General features: G+C 33.8%; 2 protein-coding genes across 3 annotated transcripts in view; one reads left to right on the forward strand and one right to left on the reverse strand.

Annotated features, from left to right (window-relative positions):
* The window catches only part of LOC125655338 (E3 ubiquitin-protein ligase PDZRN3-B-like), a 98,893-nt gene extending 96,760 nt beyond the window's left edge, over nt 1–2,133 (reverse strand). For both annotated transcript variants that reach the window (XM_048885598.2, XM_048885597.2), the window contains exon 1: nt 189–2,133. In XM_048885598.2, coding sequence (XP_048741555.2) covers nt 189–893 — 705 coding nt within the window. In that variant the 5' untranslated portion in view covers nt 894–2,133. The remainder of the gene's footprint in view (nt 1–188) is intronic.
* Nucleotides 2,134–7,613: 5,480 nt separating this feature from the next.
* On the forward strand, nt 7,614–14,992 carry LOC130047555 (uncharacterized). Its single transcript, XM_056142863.1, has 2 exons — nt 7,614–7,669; nt 14,479–14,992. The coding sequence occupies exons 1-2, from the start codon at nt 7,634–7,636 to the stop codon at nt 14,911–14,913; spliced, it is 471 nt and encodes a 156-aa protein (XP_055998838.1). The 5' UTR covers nt 7,614–7,633; the 3' UTR covers nt 14,914–14,992.
* Nucleotides 14,993–20,990: the final 5,998 nt, after the last annotated feature.

Below are 20,990 nucleotides of genomic sequence, written 5' to 3' on the forward strand. Positions count from 1 at the left end.
CTCTCTCTCTCTCTCTCTCTCTCTCTCTCTCTCATTACATTTACTGTTACATGCCTGATTGTGTGCTAGATATTCATACCACTGTGTACATGCAGGTATAAACCTTACATTCTTTTTCCTACCATACAATTTATTAAGACATAAGACACATTCACCTACACTTATACATGTATAAAGTATTATCTTACCGTGGCAGCGTTAACGCTCTTGTCGCGTTTTCTAGGCTTCGTCGAAATATCGTTCAGCTTCCTGTTAAACTCCAGAACTTGGAGCTGATTTTCGTTATGGAGAAAAGCAATTTGACTCAGAAGTTCGTGTTCCCTTTTAGCGGCATTTAGACTGACCAACTGCAGTTTTGTTTCCATGGTATTTATTTCGTTTTCCTGACCAGCGATGTATGATCGTAAAGCGGAAACACATTCATGTGAGTCTGCCGTTTTTTGCAGCAAAACAAGACTACATCCTTTCTGGCAGACCCCTACTTCCTTATATGGACAATTGCCTGTGACGTGTTTCTCGAGGTCCCTGATGTTCATAATCACTTTACAGTCTTCGTTTGGACAGGGGACGGGCCGATGCTCACAGTCTGTTTTGTGAACCCCAATATCTCGCAGACGAACCAGTCTTTTGCATCCTCTACTACGAAATTCACAGTGAACACTCAAATTCAGTATGCAGTCCCTCAACTCTAACTCATTTGTAAGGTCGTCTGGGGTAAGGCGCTGGCACCCCTTGGGACACTTTCCGGTTCGAACCACCCACGGGAGGATACACCCTGAGCAGAATATGTGCCGGCACGTGGTTCGTAAAGGATTGTCCAGTACCCCGCAACACAACTCACATATCATCTCCTCGCGAACTGTGGTCACGAAATTGTTCACATCAAATCCCATTCTTAAATATTTTACCCTTTTTTTTGTAAAAACGAATTGGGCAGAAATTTAAATGCGTTTACGGTGTGTGTTCACGATTCGACTTTATGGTAAAAATTCTCATTGCAATCGTTGTTTACATTCTGACAATAATAGAAAGCCGGCGATGTACGGAATTCGATGTAATCCTTGCCAAAGGTAGATCACAGGTGAAAATAATTAAAGTACACAAATCTCAATTTAAACACGACTGGACAGAAAAGGGGCTCGCAACGCTATCAATACACACGAGGTATTGGACTGCGAAAATCGACCCAGCAGGGACACCATATAACAACAGAAAAGTCTCTTTGAGGACTGCGAAATCAATTCTTTAGAAAAACTCTTTTAAAGAAGCACTTTTCTTTAGCAAAGGAAATGGATAATCTTCAAGAAAACTGTGAAACAGGTCTGAAAATATTCCAAAGTTAAAGTGGTTTTCATCACTTTTCCGAAAGTTCACAATGTGAGAAGTTGCGGGTGGGATTTACTTCGACATCTCGTTCCACCGAAGTTATGTTTGCCCTGTCCGCGAGGGCAATATTTAACGAACACCGAAAATTTTCATTACAGATAGAATCAACCTTGCCAGCCAGGGGGCTTTGAAGAGACTATCCCTAAACTATTTTCAACCTTGTTTTATGAACATCTCTCTCAAGTCGTTAGTGAGATATTTCTCTTGATTAAATGGTTGGATATCTTCATTCAAAACTCAGAAAAACGGAATCAAACGCAAATTAAAAAAATAATCTCACCCCAAAACCTCTCTCCTCAAAATAATCGGTAAAAATCCATTTGATGTTCACCTCTCAATGATAAGGAATCACAAAATCCGAACAGTTGGAAAGTATGTCCTCGCGGTTTTGGAATTTCGTGATATGTACCGATCGGCATGTAAATCAAAAACAGTAGATGAATGTTGGACGTTCATTTAATCGATGAATTCGATAATCCTAGAACCACTTTCTCATCAATCAAATAAAATGATAAAAATTAAAAATAACACTAATAAATATTATGTATCACTATTTTCATGAAATTACAAACAAACAAAAGTACTTGAAAGTCCCTCCACGTACAAACGCTTTATGATACAAGTATTATTCCAAGTGTTTTCCAAGTGCTAGGCTCGCCGACTATTAAATTGCTAGCGCCACAGTACTCTAAAGATTTTGGCCATCCAAGTGGAATAAGACAATTACCATCGCAATCTCCCCCTCTCCCGCACGTGGACACCTTCCTATCATAATCGATAACGCCAAGTGATGAGAGATAAGCGGATGAATATCGTTTCTTGATATATACAATGATACCAAGCCATGTAGACTATTTCTACCAAGTCGTTATGAAGCAATTTACAGGGAAACGATCTGAAACTAACGGGCTGTCGATCGCTTTCTTGTCACTTCTGGCTGTCCAGATTCACCGAGACGATAGATCACGTTAAGGCGGTTGCTACCGCGTTAAGGCGTCGTGACCGACGACTGCCATTAATAATTCAGTTGCTGCAACCCCGTCCGTGTGTTAGAGGAGAGGAGAATGACAAGTAAAACCCACCATAGGGCTATTAGTGGCGGTGAAGCAAACTCTGTACCATTCATTAGATGACTGATGCTCAGTGTTTATACATTTAATCTTTAAAGCTTTTATCTCATTATTTCTTTGCCAACTGCATTTTGTGAATACTTGATGTATATATGCCTCATTCTCTAGCATAACTTGCTTGCGTGTAGATTATATTGAATTTAGTATCTATTCACGAAAAAAGGCGATGACACATGAATTGTTTTATTTATGAAGAAACAGGCGGGCGACATATGAATATCGACCTGCGATAATCCATCAGAACCGATCGTTTTTCAAAACTAATTACATGTAGCAAGGATCGGGGGGGGGGGGGGACAAATGAATGATGACTTTCCGATATTAAGACGTGAATGAAAGTGTGAATCGAAGGACAAAATGTGTACACACACACAAAACAAAAAAACAAAAAACAACCAAAAAACAAACATAGCCCGCATCCATGAATCAATCGTCGATTAACTGGTGGTGTGCTTGTCTGTGTGCCTTAATAACAGGACCTTCCTTTTATTTTTACGCATTAATCATCTCATTCTTACAGAGTTTGGACAAACCTATATACATTTATAACAATACGTATTTATAAGAATTTACATACTTTATGGATTAATATCTATATGAGGATAAACACCTGAGAAGCTCGATTAAAGGAGCCGCCGATTTAAAAGTGATTTCATTATAAAAGATTAGGAACACCTGAATAATATGGTGTATTAAGTAATGGCTTTCTTTAGATCAAAGGCGAATGCAAACTATTTTACTGCAGGAGCGTTACCCCATGTTAACAAATTCATGTATATCTTCTCATTTTTCCTTGATTTTCCCGATTTTGACATTGTAAATCTCTAAATGATATACGTACTTATGTTTTATAGAATATAATTTTTTCAATTTATTTTTCATTATGTACAAAGATCTATCAATAAAACAAGTATGTCCTTAGAATGCTAGCAAATTGATCAGGTCTTCCGATTAAAAACACAAATCACCGATGTCATTAGTCATTTTTTTTTTTGAAATTTTGATTTGATGAGTTTGTTGTATTAGCAGTTCTTCTCTGACAAAATTTCCCTCAATTTTTATAAACAATTCATGACGTCTATCTTTCTTGTAAAAAAAAATCTTTTAAAGTACTTCATTAATCCAATGTCGTTTTCACTACATGTATGCTTGTTTTTGATTTTGTCAGTTCGAAAATCTGTCGAAAAATGATAATAGAGAAAGAGAAAGAGAGAGGGGGGATGGTTGCCCCAAACAGTCATCAGATCATTAGGTTTATTTAAACAAAACAAAACAAAAAAATATATAATAAAAATAAAGACTTACTTTTCATGAGTTTGAAAAGGTTGAATTTTGAATATCTTTATATCAGAGTTTCTCAAATCGGTCTCTTGAAATCATGTTCACCACTTTTCTCCATGGAGAATATCGCTAGTTGCGGACCTGTTGGAGGTTACGAAAGTTGGACCCCCTTATTTTAGTTGAACATTTTCAACAAAAATGGTAATTTGTGCCATTTTGGGGTCAGCAATTCCCATTTTTGGGGGGTGGGGGTGGGGAATGGGTACCATCTTGGATTGCGACTCTGTCTTTGAAACTTTTGTGGATCCGTTCCTGATCTCCATCATTTACGTGGAAATTTTACCTACTTCAACGACAGAAATAGATATTGGTTTACAATGGCAGTTAGGATTGGAACTCTTTACTAGATGAAATAAAATCTACTGGTTAGAAAACCAATAAGTCAGGAAACGTGTTATCTAAAATCAGGTCATACTATCTGAGATTTTATCATATTTCATTATATTTACATTTCCAATGTGTTTGCCTTCGATATCTTTACCGATTGAAACGATAGCCATTTCATCGTGAATGTGAACAATTTGCGTATGAATCTTAAAAAATATAGTACGACAATTTAACGGCTAGGAATTCCGACAGAACGGAAAATAAAGTGTAAATATATGTATAAAAAATAGATTTCGTTTTTGAAAATACACCACGAAGCAACGCTGTGCAGTTCAATCTCTCGTGTATATTATCAGAAAAACGAACTTTATTTCTTAAGTATCAATATATATACGATAGAATTAGGCACACACATTCTGAAAACCGATTTTGTCCTCTTTCTACGGTACATAAACTATGACATATGTACAAACGTTATGAATTACATTATATTTCATAATATTATATAAAATAATATCATTTGCCATATTTGTCCCCCCCCCCCCCTACATTCATTCACTTATTCTATATCATAAGACATACCACTGTCTATTCAATACTAATAGAACCCCATCGGAAATAGGAGGTAGCGCTTCTGTGCTACTTTATGATTACATTGCACGTAAAAAGGTCATGCTACCCACAACAAAACTGTCCATGCTTATCATTTACCAGTGGCGGATTTAGATGGGGCGCAACCGTCCCCCCCCCCCCTCTCCCTAAAATTTTCAAATTTAAGGTAAATCGCGGTATCTTGTTTCGGAAAATGTACTAAACGATAAAAGAAGCAATAATTTCTTCCACTCCCGGAGAAATAAATGACAAAATCTTTTGATTTCTTGAATTACTTTATTGGGAGAACTGAATATTTTTCAAAAAAAACAAAACCTTAAAATTTGGGTAATTTTATTAATTTCACCTTATTAAAATGATAGAAAATAGTACAAATGACTAAATAGGAGAAATATTTCAAGCCCTATAATATCTGTAAAATCCAGGCGCTTACTGGGGCTTCGCCCCATGAACCCCCACCAGGACTTCGCCCTAGACCCACTGCCTCATAAAGTGGCGCCCCCGTAACTGCAATTCCTGGATCCACCCCCTGCTTACACTGTCCATGAAATAGAAATTGAAAATATATGTATAACACCAAAAACATTTACACTATACTGGTCCGTCGCGGGTCTGTAACCAAATGAGTGATGTGACCAACAGGCCTCTTCAATTTAGTATGCATCCAATACAGCACCCTGCCATACCTGCTCTACAGGTTCCTTGTTTGAAAGTCCAAACTAATGTATACATGTATAATATTTACATACAGCTATTCAGATAAACATTCATTTTATTATTGTTCTTAATTTGCTACGCTACTCGTATGGTGGTTTAATACACTACACACGGGGCGGATTCATACACTACACACGGGGCGGATTCATACACAATACATGGGGCGGATTCATAAATTACATATGGGGCGGATTAATACACTACACACGAGGCGGATTCATACAGTACACGCGGGAAGAATTCATACACAATACATGGGGCGGATTCATACACAATACATGGGGCGGATTCATAAATTACATATGGGGCGGATTAATACACTACACACGAGGCGGATTCATACAGTACACGCGGGAAGAATTCATACACAATACATGGGGCGGATTCATACAGTACACATGGGGCGGATTCATAAATTACATATGGGGCGGATTAATACACTACACACGGGTGGGATTCATAAACCACGCAAGGGGGAGATTCATACAGTACACAGGGGCGAATTCATACACTACACATGAGGCGGATTCATACACAATACATGGTGCGGATTCATACAGTACACGCGGAGCGGATTCATTCACTACACATGAGGCGGATTCGTAAACTACACAAGGGGCGGATTCAAAGACTACACGCAGGGCGGATTCAGATCCGCCATTGATACACAAATCGATGCGCAGTAGTACTATAAATTGTTTTCTGAGTCGAGATAAACATTAGCATTGCAATATGACAGATCCGTGTATGTCGTCAAATCTTATTATCTCAAAGAATTAAAGAAAGAGCCCGGAAACACCCCAGTCATGTGGATACGTGTTACCAACAGGAAGACATTCAAATATCATTTAAGAAAAATATCATATTTCATTTCTATTATATAACATCTCTTCAATTGAATTGGGGGAAAATCTCATAAGAAGGGGGGTGTACTTTGGGACACTGAAAGGGGGAGGGAGGGTTGGCTCTGGAATGTGGTTCCTCCTGAAGCTGTTACTGTACAGAGCAGGACTTCCGGAGGGGGGGGGGGGGCGTCTGGGTATATAGGGGAAATACTATAATAATTCTATAACACCCATATCTATTTATGATGTCAGTCTCTGCACAGCGAACTACATGTCTGAATACCTGGTATGGAAAATTTACCCAGAATGACATGTAGCCCATTACTCAATCTGATATCTTACATTCTAGCCCATCACTCAATCTGATATCTTACATTCTAGCCCATCACTCAGTCTAATACCTTACATTCTAGCTCATCACTCAGTCTGATATCTTACATTCTAGCTCATCACTAACTATAGTATCTTACATTCTAGCCCATCACTAACTATAGTATCTTACATTCTAGCCCATCACTAACTATAGTATCTTACATTCTAGCCCGTCACTCAATCTGATATCTTACATTCTAGCCCATCACTCAGACTGATATCTTACATTCTAGCTCATCACTCAGACTGATATCTTACATTCTAGTCCATCACTAACTATTGTATCTTACATTCTAGCCCATCACTCAGACTGATATCTTACATTCTAGCCTATCACTAACTATGATATCTTACATTCTAGCCCATCACTCAATCTGATATCTTACATTCTAGCCCATCACTCAGACTGATATCTTACATTCTAGCCCATCACTCAGACTGATATCTTACATTCTAGCTCATCACTCAATCTGATATCTTACATTCTAGCCCATCACTCAGTATGATATCTTACATTCTAGCCCATCACTCAGACTGATATCTTACATTCTAGCTCATCACTCAGTCTGATATCTTACATTCTAGCCCATCACTAACTATAGTATCTTACATTCTAGCTCATCACTCAGACTGATATCCTACATTCTAGCTCATCACTCAGACTGATATCTTACATTCTAGCTCATCACTCAGACTGATATCTTACATTCTAGCTCATCACTCAGACTGATATCTTACATTCTAGCCCATCACTCAATCTGATACCTTACATAAATTTTCAAATGAATGTTTTACTTACTTTCAGAACAATTCTAACTAGATTTTCCAGATTGGGCACCCTTTGATTATGTATAAATACACATGCATTTAGCTGAACAAACAAACACCTTCTTATTAGAGATCATGGACGGGGACTTGGAAGGGTCCTTCTTTTCCACAGTAAGTGCTATTTTCTAACGTTTATTTTAAACCAGGGACGAGAGCTTTTAAGTATCGCGTCTTTGTGACTCAATCGTTTTATACATGCACTTACTAGGCGCACTTTACTGCGACCAAAACAAATGAAGATCTATTCTAAATCCAACAAGTTTTTGTTGAAATCCGTTAGATATAACAGCGCTAAAATATTTGTCTTCTTCATAAGTGGCTCAATTTGTCCCAGCAAACACCACACAAAGCCGGCTTTTGATCTTATTGTTTCTGCATAAACATATAAATATACACATTAGAACCCTTGAAACACTGTATGTATAACTTATTTCCCCATTATCAAGCTCTAGATTAGAAATTCCATTATATTCCGCTGTTTATTCCCTACACGATACGCCATGCGGCTGTATCGGCTTGTGGCGGTTTCCTTTGATGTCTATTTGAACAGGCCGCATTAACTCACGTCCGTTGTTCTACATGTCGGACGGTGTGCGGGCAGTATTGACCAATACACAAAAGACCTCGGACTAAACGACCGATAAAAAAATCTCGATATGTGAGGATAGATCGAATAGGTCAATTTTCAAATCAAACTGTCTTTTAGTGGTCACTGTTCTCGCTGAATTTCAAAAGCAATGTCTATATAACGAGTAAAAATAGGGATAATTTGGTCTTTTTCATCCACACAATGCGGTGTATTTGAATCAATTCTTAAACAAACATGATTTGTTTTTATTTTTTACGTTATTTACTACAATTTAAATAATATGCGCCTGGCGGGCAACAATGCATGTGACTAGTCAATACGACTTTTCTACTGGACCATTCTTACGAATACTTACTATAACAATCTTACAAATACAGGTAGCAGTTTAAATGGATGCATGTGTAGGTAGATCTATGTATGTTAGGTCTTTATAGTCGTTAATACAATAAAAACATTTGTCAACAGAAAAAAGAGAGTAGAAAAACGGGACCCACATCGCGTAATTTTTTAAAAACTATTTTATTATTTAAGAAATCAATTCAGCTCGGTATATTTCTTTTCTTATTATATTGATCGACGTTTGTTATGATTAATTAATTACTGGATATAAATATGCATGAGTACTGGGTCACAGTCAAATTCACCAGAAGAAAAAATAATCCTAATAAACTGCAATATGTACCCTTAAATAGAAAATGAAGTACATGAACACTGCGTTTATTAGCGTTTTGCATCGATTGTTTGAAAAGATTTCACGCACAAGCGAGACTATCTTAGGTGCACCAAGACGACAGCATCTGGGGGGGGGGGGGGGGGGGGGGGGGGGGGTAACAATTGCTGCCATGAAAGAAATGACAGCTTTTGATGAAGATCTCCAAAAGGCCTATGCTTTCTCCTTTTCAGTTATAATGGAGCGTCTGGCGAAGGAACATCGGGTCTGAAATAGACAAGATTCGAACCCACGACCTCCCCGCTCAACTTCAGCCTATTTCGAAACTTTGAGATTTATGAAATCTACGTTGTGGTTAGTTGAAATCGAATATAGCCACCGCGACAAGCCGTTCACGCTTTTCTGACATTTCTGTTTATCTGTACAAGTTTTCATGTCCTAATTCTTCGGCTTTCCTTCCGCACCTGCAAAGTTTACATACATTCTAAATTCTAAAATCTAATTTTAAGGTATGAAATCAAAGCGTAACGCTCTATGTACACTGCATCGGATACCTAGTAATTAGTCCTTATACATTGTGTCATGTAAATTGATCTGCCAATTTGCTTCAATAGGATCTGTTAATTTTTATTAATACGTGTACATGGCAAGATGTGCACGAGGTGGTCATCTTTTGACACCAGAGGGGTAAGTGTGGCCGACCGTTTACACGGCCAGATTTCTCTGTTTACAACGGTCCTCAAACTTCCGGAGTATCCTGCACTCCGAGCAGCTGAGTCCACACAAACCCGCTGAACCGGATAGCCAATGGCGGTCCGAGAGCCGATAAAACGACCCTTCATAATGCATTGTTTGAGCAATCTTATTACGAAAAATGTTAAAACAAATTTGCTTTGCCCCGGTGATGTGCCAACAACGGCGTGTGTTTGACAGATCTGTGGATTTGAGCGGATTCCAAGAGCTCGGATTTGGAGTGTCATCTTAATCAGGATTTAATCGTCAGTAACCACGTGTCTGTTTAGAATTATCGCTCCATCATTTCCAGCCGTTTGATACAGACTCATATGAATACCAAGATAGAGAGCGACATTGTTCTAAAACAGACGTCTCATAGGACGCACGCCTGGGCATTAAGTACAAGACATGGCGTGAATCTGTACATACACACTGTTATGTATATACGTGCTAATTTGGTATATTTATGCTTATACACTGTGTATTAGATATATCAATGATTATAACTGTGTATTAGATATATCAATGATTATACACTGTATATTAGATATATCAATGATTATACACTGTATATTAGATATATCAATGATTATAACTGTATATTAGATATATCAATGATTATAACTGTATATTAGATATATCAATGATTATACACTGTGTATTAGATATATCAATGATTATACACTGTATATTAGATATATCAATGATTATACACTGTGTATTAGATATATCAATGATTATACGCTGTATATTAGATATATCAATGATTATAACTGTATATTAGATATATCAATGATTATAACTGTATATTAGATATATCAATGATTATAACTGTATATTAGATATATCAATGATTATACACTGTATATTAGATATATCAATGATTATAACTGTATATTAGATATATCAATGATTATAACTGTATATTAGATATATCAATGATTATAACTGTATATTAGATATATCAATGATTATACACTGTATATTAGATATATCAATGATTATACGCTGTATATTAGATATATCAATGATTATACACTGTATATTAGATATATCAATGATTATAACTGTGTATTAGATATATCAATGATTATAACTGTATATTAGATATATCAATGATTATAACTGTGTATTAGATATATCAATGATTATAACTGTATATTAGATATATCAATGATTATAACTGTGTATTAGATATATCAATGATTATAACTGTGTATTAGATATATCAATGATTATAACTGTGTATTAGATATATCAATAATTATAACTGTATATTAGATATATCAATGATTATAACTCTGTATTAGATATATCAATGATTAGACACTGTATATTAGATATATCAATGATTATAACTGTGTATTAGATATATCAATGATTACACACTGTGTATTAGATATATCAATAATTACACACTGTGTATTAGATATATCAATGATTATAACTGTGTATTAGATATATCAATGATTATAACTGTATATTAGATATATCAATGATTATAACTGTATATTAGATATATCAATGATTATACACTGTGTATTAGATATATCAATGATTATACACTGTATATTAGATATATCAATGATTATACACTGTGTATTAGATATATCAATGATTATACGCTGTATATTAGATATATCAATGATTATAACTGTATATTAGATATATCAATGATTATAACTGTATATTAGATATATCAATGATTATAACTGTATATTAGATATATCAATGATTATACACTGTATATTAGATATATCAATGATTATAACTGTATATTAGATATATCAATGATTATAACTGTATATTAGATATATCAATGATTATAACTGTATATTAGATATATCAATGATTATACACTGTATATTAGATATATCAATGATTATACGCTGTATATTAGATATATCAATGATTATACACTGTATATTAGATATATCAATGATTATAACTGTGTATTAGATATATCAATGATTATAACTGTGTATTAGATATATCAATGATTATAACTGTATATTAGATATATCAATGATTATAACTGTGTATTAGATATATCAATGATTATAACTGTATATTAGATATATCAATGATTATAACTGTGTATTAGATATATCAATGATTATAACTGTGTATTAGATATATCAATGATTATAACTGTGTATTAGATATATCAATAATTATAACTGTATATTAGATATATCAATGATTATAACTCTGTATTAGATATATCAATGATTAGACACTGTATATTAGATATATCAATGATTATAACTGTGTATTAGATATATCAATGATTACACACTGTGTATTAGATATATCAATAATTACACACTGTGTATTAGATATATCAATGATTATAACTGTGTATTAGATATATCAATGATTATAACTGTATATTAGATATATCAATGATTATAACTGTATATTAGATATATCAATGATTATAACTGTGTATTAGATATATCAATGATTATAACTGTGTATTAGATATATCAATGATTATAACTGTGTATTAGATATATCAATGATTATACACTGTATATTAGATATATCAATGATTACACACTGTGTATTAGATATATCAATGATTACACACTGTGTATTAGATATATCAATGATTATAACTGTGTATTAGATATATCAATGATTATACACTGTATATTAGATATATCAATGATTATAACTGTGTATTAGATATATCAATGATTATAACTGTATATTAGATATATCAATGATTATACACTGTATATTAGATATATCAATGATTACACACTGTGTATTAGATATATCAATGATTATACACTGTATATTAGATATATCAATGATTATAACTGTGTATTAGATATATCAATGATTATAACTGTGTATTAGATATATCAATGATTATACACTGTATATTAGATATATCAATGATTACACACTGTATATTAGATATATCAATGATTACACACTGTATATTAGATATATCAATGATTATAACTGTGTATTAGATATATCAATGATTATAACTGTATATTAGATATATCAATGATTATAACTGTGTATTAGATATATCAATGATTATACACTGTGTGTTAGATATATCAATGATTATAACTGTATATTAGATATATCAATGATTATAACTGTATATTAGATATATCAATGATTATACACTGTGTATTAGATATATCAATGATTATACACTGTATATTAGATATATCAATGATTATACACTGTGTGTTAGATATATCAATGATTATAACTGTATATTAGATATATCAATGATTATAACTGTATATTAGATATATCAATGATTATACACTGTATATTAGATATATCAATGATTATACACTGTATATTAGATATATCAATGATTATAACTGTATATTAGATATATCAATGATTATAACTGTATATTAGATATATCAATGATTACACACTGTATATTAGATATATCAATGATTATACACTGTATATTAGATATATCAATGATTATAACTGTGTATTAGATATATCAATGATTATACACTGTATATTAGATATATCAATGATTATACACTGTGTATTAGATATATCAATGATTATAACTGTATATTAGATATATCAATGATTATACACAGTGTGTTAGATATATCAATGATTATACACTGTATATTAGATATATCAATGATTATAACTGTGTATTAGATATATCAATGATTATACACTGTATATTAGATATATCAATGATTACACACTGTATATTAGATATATCAATGATTATACACTGTATATTAGATATATCAATGATTATAACTGTATATTAGATATATCAATGATTATAACTGTATATTAGATATATCAATGATTATACACTGTATATTAGATATATCAATGATTATAACTGTGTATTAGATATATCAATGATTATAACTGTATATTAGATATATCAATGATTATACACTGTGTATTAGATATATCAATGATTATACACTGTGTATTAGATATATCAATGATTATAACTGTATATTAGATATATCAATGATTATACACTGTGTATTAGATATATCAATGATTATAACTGTGTATTAGATATATCAATGATTATACACTGTATATTAGATATATCAATGATTATAACTGTATATTAGATATATCAATGATTATAACTGTATATTAGATATATCAATGATTATACACTGTGTATTAGATATATCAATGATTATACACTGTGTATTAGATATATCAATGATTATAACTGTATATTAGATATATCAATGATTATAACTGTATATGAGATATATCAATGATTATACACAGTGTGTTAGATATATCAATGATTATAACTGTATATTAGATATATCAATGATTACACACTGTGTATTAGATATATCAATGATTATAACTGTGTATTAGATATATCAATGATTATACACTGTATATTAGATATATCAATGATTATACACTGTATATTAGATATATCAATGATTATAACTGTATATTAGATATATCAATGATTATACACTGTGTATTAGATATATCAATGATTATACACTGTGTATTAGATATATCAATGATTATAACTGTATATTAGATATATCAATGATTATAACTGTATATTAGATATATCAATGATTATACACAGTGTGTTAGATATATCAATGATTATAACTGTATATTAGATATATCAATGATTACACACTGTGTATTAGATATATCAATGATTATAACTGTGTATTAGATATATCAATGATTATACACTGTATATTAGATATATCAATGATTATACACTGTATATTAGATATATCAATGATTATACACTGTATATTAGATATATCAATGAATACACACTGTATATGAAATATATCAATGATTATAAACTGTATATCAGATGAATGAACTATCTTTGAAGATTTTATGTTAGTTTTTGGCAGCACATGAGGCTTATATTGTATATTTGATATTCAGCTGTATCGATGGTTGGACTCCGAGGTTCCCGCTCGCCTGGGGATTTCCATATTCAGCTTCATCGATGGTTGGACTCCGAGGTTCCCGCTCGCCTGGGGATTTCGATATTCTGCTTTATGGATGGTTGGACTCCGAGGTTCCCGCTCGCCTGGGGATTTCCATATTCAGCTGTATCGATGGTTGGACTCCGAGGTTCCTGCTCGCCTGGGGATTTCCATATTCAGCTGTATCGATGGTTGGACTCCGAGGTTCCCGCTCGCCTGGGGATTTCCATATTCAGCTGTATCGATGGTTGGACTCCGAGGTTCCCGCTCGCCTGGTGATTTCCATATTCAGCTGTATCGATGGTTGGACTCCGAGGTTCCCGCTCGCCTGGTGATTTCCATATTCAGCTGTATCGATGGTTGGACTCCGAGGTTCCCGCTCGCCTGGTGATTTCGGGTCCGTAGGAACGTTGTATGCTATATTATGTACCTGTCTATATTCTGAAGTGCAAACAAACCTCTGAAACCACGAAGTGAGTTTTTTTTTTTAATTTCTTGTTACTATGTTGTGTACATCATCACCTCCCCTTGTCATTATTCATTCCTTCTTATTGATGCTGCTTTCCTTGAACGACTTTGAGTCTAAACAGTTCGGGCGGAAACATGACTTTTAATCTAAGCTTAGTATTTTCTAAAAAAAAAAAAAAAAAAAAAAAAAAAAAAAAAAAAAAGTAAAGAAAAATAAATTAATGACAATCTCATGGTACACAAATACACTTGTACATTTTACTTGATTTCGAGCAGTAGGCCTATACAGAAATCGCATACACTGGAATGATTTGACTTGATATGTATACAATAAATCACGGATAACCTCTCTCCTTCCAAAATATCGGATCACATGTTGACACCTTCGCTCAATCTGTGTCCCATGTACCTTTCATATCACAGACAATTTTGATGTCAAATAAACAAAGGCAGATAGACAAATCTTCAATTCCGACACCATTTGACTTTTACTAGTTTACGTCATCAACTCTTCTATCAATGTCGTATATTTAGTACAAGTATAAATTATAAACCCTAACAGATTTTTATCATAATTGAACAGCCATTCAATTTGTCATCATAGATCCAATTTTCATTTCAATTTCAACTTCTTTTTCACTGTATAGATCTAATTGAGGGCGGACAGCCATGTGTTGCACTTCTTCGGCGCGCACCAGTTTAACTTCCGGAGAAAGAACCCTATTCACGTTGACTGACAGACAGCAATTGTTAGGTACAAAACCCTCAAGTCACGCAAACCCCTGAAACTAATGAGAAACGAAAAGCTGAAGAAAAGACGTTAATTATACGTTAAACAGATTTAACTTTAATCCAAGAAGGGAAAAATACTATTAACTGTTTAAAAATGCTTATGTTCAGATATATCTCGTGTCTTGCTTTACGAAAGGTTACATTGTAAGGTCTTGTACTGCTAGAATTAATGTCTTGTTTATGATTGATCTATAGGATATATTATGTTTAATACTGTTGTAAGAACTCCGACTTCATATACATTTCTCTCGTTATGAATTTGTTATCTGTGGTTAGTAGTCCTTTGCCGACTTTGGTATGTCCCTTCTTCTAAAATACAATTTATTAGCAGTCATCAATTGTTACGTACGTTAAGACACTCTCTCGCAAGAGGTAACTAAACCAAACTAAGACATGCCCCCTGCACCACAGAAATACCATTACTAAGTCGCACTGTAAGGTCGCTGACTAGATACGTGCATTGTTTACTCCACAATTGCACACACCCCTACACCGGCAAGGCAGGGAATACACACTCTTACAACGGACGAGTACTTAACAAGTTACGGATTGGGTACGCCCCTTTCACGATAGTAAGACAGCCATTATAACTGGATATGCCTTTCTCAGGCTAGGTACTTTGCTAAACCTGAAGGACACGTTCTTTCACGACAGACATACTACTCATACTACTGACTGGACACCACAGGTCGACTAGACAAATCCCAGTTTGCAATCACAGCACTAAACTTCGAATTGGATTGCTAAATTCTCAACCTTAACATGTAAAACTTATACGGTACCAATTTTGATGCACTAGATGCGCATTTCGACAAAATTTAATAATGTCTCTTCAATGATGCTCAACCGAAGTGTTTGAAATCCGAAATAACAATGAAGTTTTAGAGCTATGTAATTATTCACCAACTAGACACTTCATCTTCACGACAGCTACATTACTAGACGAATACTTAGTATGTCAATCTGAAGACCAGTACTTCACTAGCCACTCCACTATCACAACAGGTCCTTCACTATTTAGCGACTGGAACCCCCCCCCCCCCGCTAAACTGTGTCTGGACATTGGGACATAATCAACCAAGTAACCGGGTACCCCCAGTTCACAATAGGTACTTTACATCCCACAGGAAGCACTTTATTACACACGTAGTTCATAGTAAAAATTTTTTGTTTTGTGAAGGTGAAGTGCCACAAATTTTGACCCATGCATGACGCTCTCGCCCGTATCACTAACGTATCGGTAAAGGTTCTTTATTGTGCCACCGCCTACCGTGAGACAGGACCCCCATTTTTAATATCATGTTTGAAAGACCCGTGACTTTTGCTACAGCAATGTCCGGCGCTTGGGAAGGAACAATCAGTACCTATGTTATACGTCTAAGGATTAACACGTCGCCCAATTCGAGAATCGAACCCAGGACCTCGCGGTTGTGGTGAGCGTCGTAACCACTAAAGTTTCTCAGTTGGTAGTAAATATCATGCGCATTTCCACAGTCTATGCAAAATAAGATAATTGAGGAAGGCATGTGCCATTTGCAATGACATGATTAATCGTGATGTATACATTTAACGATTCTCACACAAAGAGTACACAGACCAATAAAAGAAGTTCTATCTCTAACAGTGTTGTGACAAATAGAGAAAATATGGACAAGTGATGGGCAAATGTGAGAAGTGTCGCAATGCTTCGCTGGCGATCCATAAAGGCTACAGTTTATTCAATGTTTCATCCTACCGTAATGCCACCCAGCATGCAATAGATATTTCGTACAAAATGTCGCCAATATCTAAAATGACCACCGTTTTCAAGATCCACCTTGTTTTGTTTCGTATGGTAAATTACAGTGACGGGAATCGGTAAGAATTTAATAATCGATGATTGGTTTACTGATATTAACTAATGATCGATTATAATCAGACATCAAGAAATTCTATAATAAAGTTAATTAAGGTAATTCTACCCTTCTAGAATTATAGGTTCGATCGTATATTTGATTGTTGATTCTTCAAATGATATATCTTAGTAACAAATAAAAATGATAAAATAAGTATGTTGCGGTATTCATGAATTTTTTATCAATTGGCAAACATAAACCCGTTATCAACGTCAGAAAATTATAATTTTCCTTAAACAGCATTATCAAAATTTCACAAAACTGGTTAATATGATACAAAAGTATTCATAACAATTTCATGAAACTGTTTCTTTGAAAATATATACAAAATGATTGTTTAAATGAAAAATAAAGAAAAGACTTGATAAATGAAAACAGACTTATTACTCTTGGATTCAATATTTTGAAACATATAATTGATTATTCCTAAATAACTTAGACTTTTTAAATATTCTATGGTTAACAAAAATTTGTACAACTTTTTGCAAAAGACTCCAACAAAACTTAAGTTCCTGTCCTGCATAAATCTTATTAAATCATTGACTTTGCGAAATCTGAAGACGTAACAAGAGAGGTGGAACTATGTTAATAAGAAAAAAATTTCTACGTTTACATTTGTTGGTTCTTTCGCTGAAATTAGTGTACATTTGTATATAAGTATTTTCTGTGTGTGTGTGTTTTTTTTTTTTTTTTTTTTTTTTTTTTTTTTTTTTTTTTACAGATATTGAAACAATGAAGACATTTAGAAAGGTCTACGCGCCAAAATACGGATGCTGTTTGCTTCATTTAATACATTTATGTAACCCCATATTTCGCACATGTTCACTTAAGATGATCAGATATAACTAAAATTCAGCAAAGAAAAATAAAATATTTCTAAAAATGAAATTTTATCTCATTTTAACAACAAAACTTTTATACGAACGATGTAACAATGCACTGGGGTTTGACGGCATTTTATTCTACTTAATTCACACACGTAGACTCTTTGTTCAAATCCAGATTTTCTTTGATCGATGGTCCTTCATTCATATTTTTGAATCTAAGTTCGCCTATTTAAGGCAACAAATATGACTATAGACCTATAAAAGGTATGTCATACACTTTCATGTGCGCCGCCATAATGATAAACAAATTTGCGAGCCTTTTGAGGTTAATAGATATGTCGCGGTTGGAATATTCTTTAAAAAACTAAAGTCGTCGATAAAAAAATCTAATATCCGATTAATTGGAATAAAATTTTCATAATCGAGCGCTTGAAATATGTGAACAGTCGACTGATTTTCCATTATAATCGATGATTGGAAGTACACCACTAGTTCAACTAAATCCTACTTACACCTGTACAGATGTACATGTAAGTACATGTACTTTTTATGCTTTTACCATAAATTGTACAATGTTTACACCATTCAATTGCATAAGCTATGAACGCTTACATTTACAATCTTTCAATGATATTTTTTTGCATATTCCGTAGTGACAGACTTACATGCAGAACTGTTGAATACCGGTTTTGACCAGTCCTTCAAGTTCAAAAGGCGTGTGAAAAATAGAATCATCTGAAATGGAGACCAACAGTCATAGTGATCATGATCAATTAGTAGAAGACAATTGTTCTATTCTAAACATCTTACATTTGTGTGTTTTATTGATCATAATTTTAAAAAATCATATCTAAATAATTCCAATATGAAAATTAATACGCCGTAATGGGTCACCAGATACAGGTGATAATAATATGCTATATGGATATACAAAGCTACATCTTCGCTAGCCAAGGGTGACGCTCAACGGTGAAAAGAGAAACACCGTGGAGCGTCACCCTTGGCGAGCGAAGAATGTTGAAAACATACTCAATGTATATTTGTAAATATAGGTCTGTTCACAACTCCAGAACTTTATGTTGCGTAGACATAAAACACGAGTGTGCACAGTCACATACAATGTACATGTGGTTATCCTGTTTCTGTTGGATGTAAGTTTTTAACCATGTGATCATGTCCGATTTCTATGAATAAAAAGAAATCACTGATCATTGAGTACCCATGGAATGATATTTCACCATTTGAAATTTTTGTTTTATTATAGAAATTGTGATTTTTCATCACGATCATTTATGGGGCGCCACACGCGTATCTAGACGACACTTTATAAGAAAATAAAATAAATGATGCAAGTTTTACCACAGAAGAAATCCATCGTTTCCATATCTAAATTACCCGGATGATAGTTGATGTGTTTTTCATGCTTAAAATCGGGATCGAGCTTTTGAAAAGACATAAAAGTCCGCAGCCAGGCTTTGTTTGAACATTTTAATGTCGAATTACGGCATCAGATAACATTGGTAACACAGAGACGAAGTCATCTTTAAGCCATCTTCTCTAAATCAAGAACTTAATTTTCCTTCAGTAATGTATTCATTGCAGATAAATCAGCTTCATTTATTTCTATGAGTAGAAATTGAAACCGCATGCAATTTCCGAAGATGACGAAAGACAGCTTAGATGTCAAAAATACCCACCCACCAATGAACATTAAGAGACCTGACAACGACTGGAATTTTCTGTTAAAGAACTTTAGACAAAGTTTCCGAGTCCTTTATACAGTTAGTGGTACACAAATATTGTATGCATGTAAATAATTCGTACAATGTATAGTTTTACAAGCATGTTCTTCAATCGCAACTTCTCGGGTTTTTCCGGCAAGCTCGGGAAATAGCCTCGGATGTATTACTTTCACGAATGTGCGAACGTTGTACAATATGAATCTTACTTTGGGAAATTTTATGGTTTCTAGTAAATATTCATTGAAAAACAGACAAAATACAATTTCTTAATGTTCATATTTTCATTTCATATAAAAATGGAGGTTTTCGTAATACATTCGATGTTGTTTTTCCGCTTGCTGGAAAAATCCGAGAAATTGAGATTGGACTATTTTAGCTATTTACAGATTCCAATTACATGCAAGTATTCAAAATATCCACAAGCTGCTACGGAAATGCAGAAATATTAGTACACAAGTTTTAAAACGAATTCTCATCTTTTTTCTTGGACCGGCTTGATGCTTTTGGTTACCCTAACAACAAAAGTATTGAAAATGACATGTTCTTCTAAAAACGTGGAGATTGATCGGAGTTGGTTGTTTGGAGACCAACGTCGATTCGACAGTCTTCCAATTTTGCACGCCACCAGAGTGCTACGACCTTTGACATATGCCTGGCGTTCTGGGACATTTAGAAGAGACGGTTCTTTATCGTGCAGTCGTCTAATGTGAATTTAAGATCCCATCAGAAAAGATAGAGACTTTT

This window comes from Ostrea edulis, chromosome 7, assembly GCF_947568905.1.
Source record: "Ostrea edulis chromosome 7, xbOstEdul1.1, whole genome shotgun sequence".
NCBI lineage: Eukaryota > Metazoa > Mollusca > Bivalvia > Ostreida > Ostreidae > Ostrea > Ostrea edulis.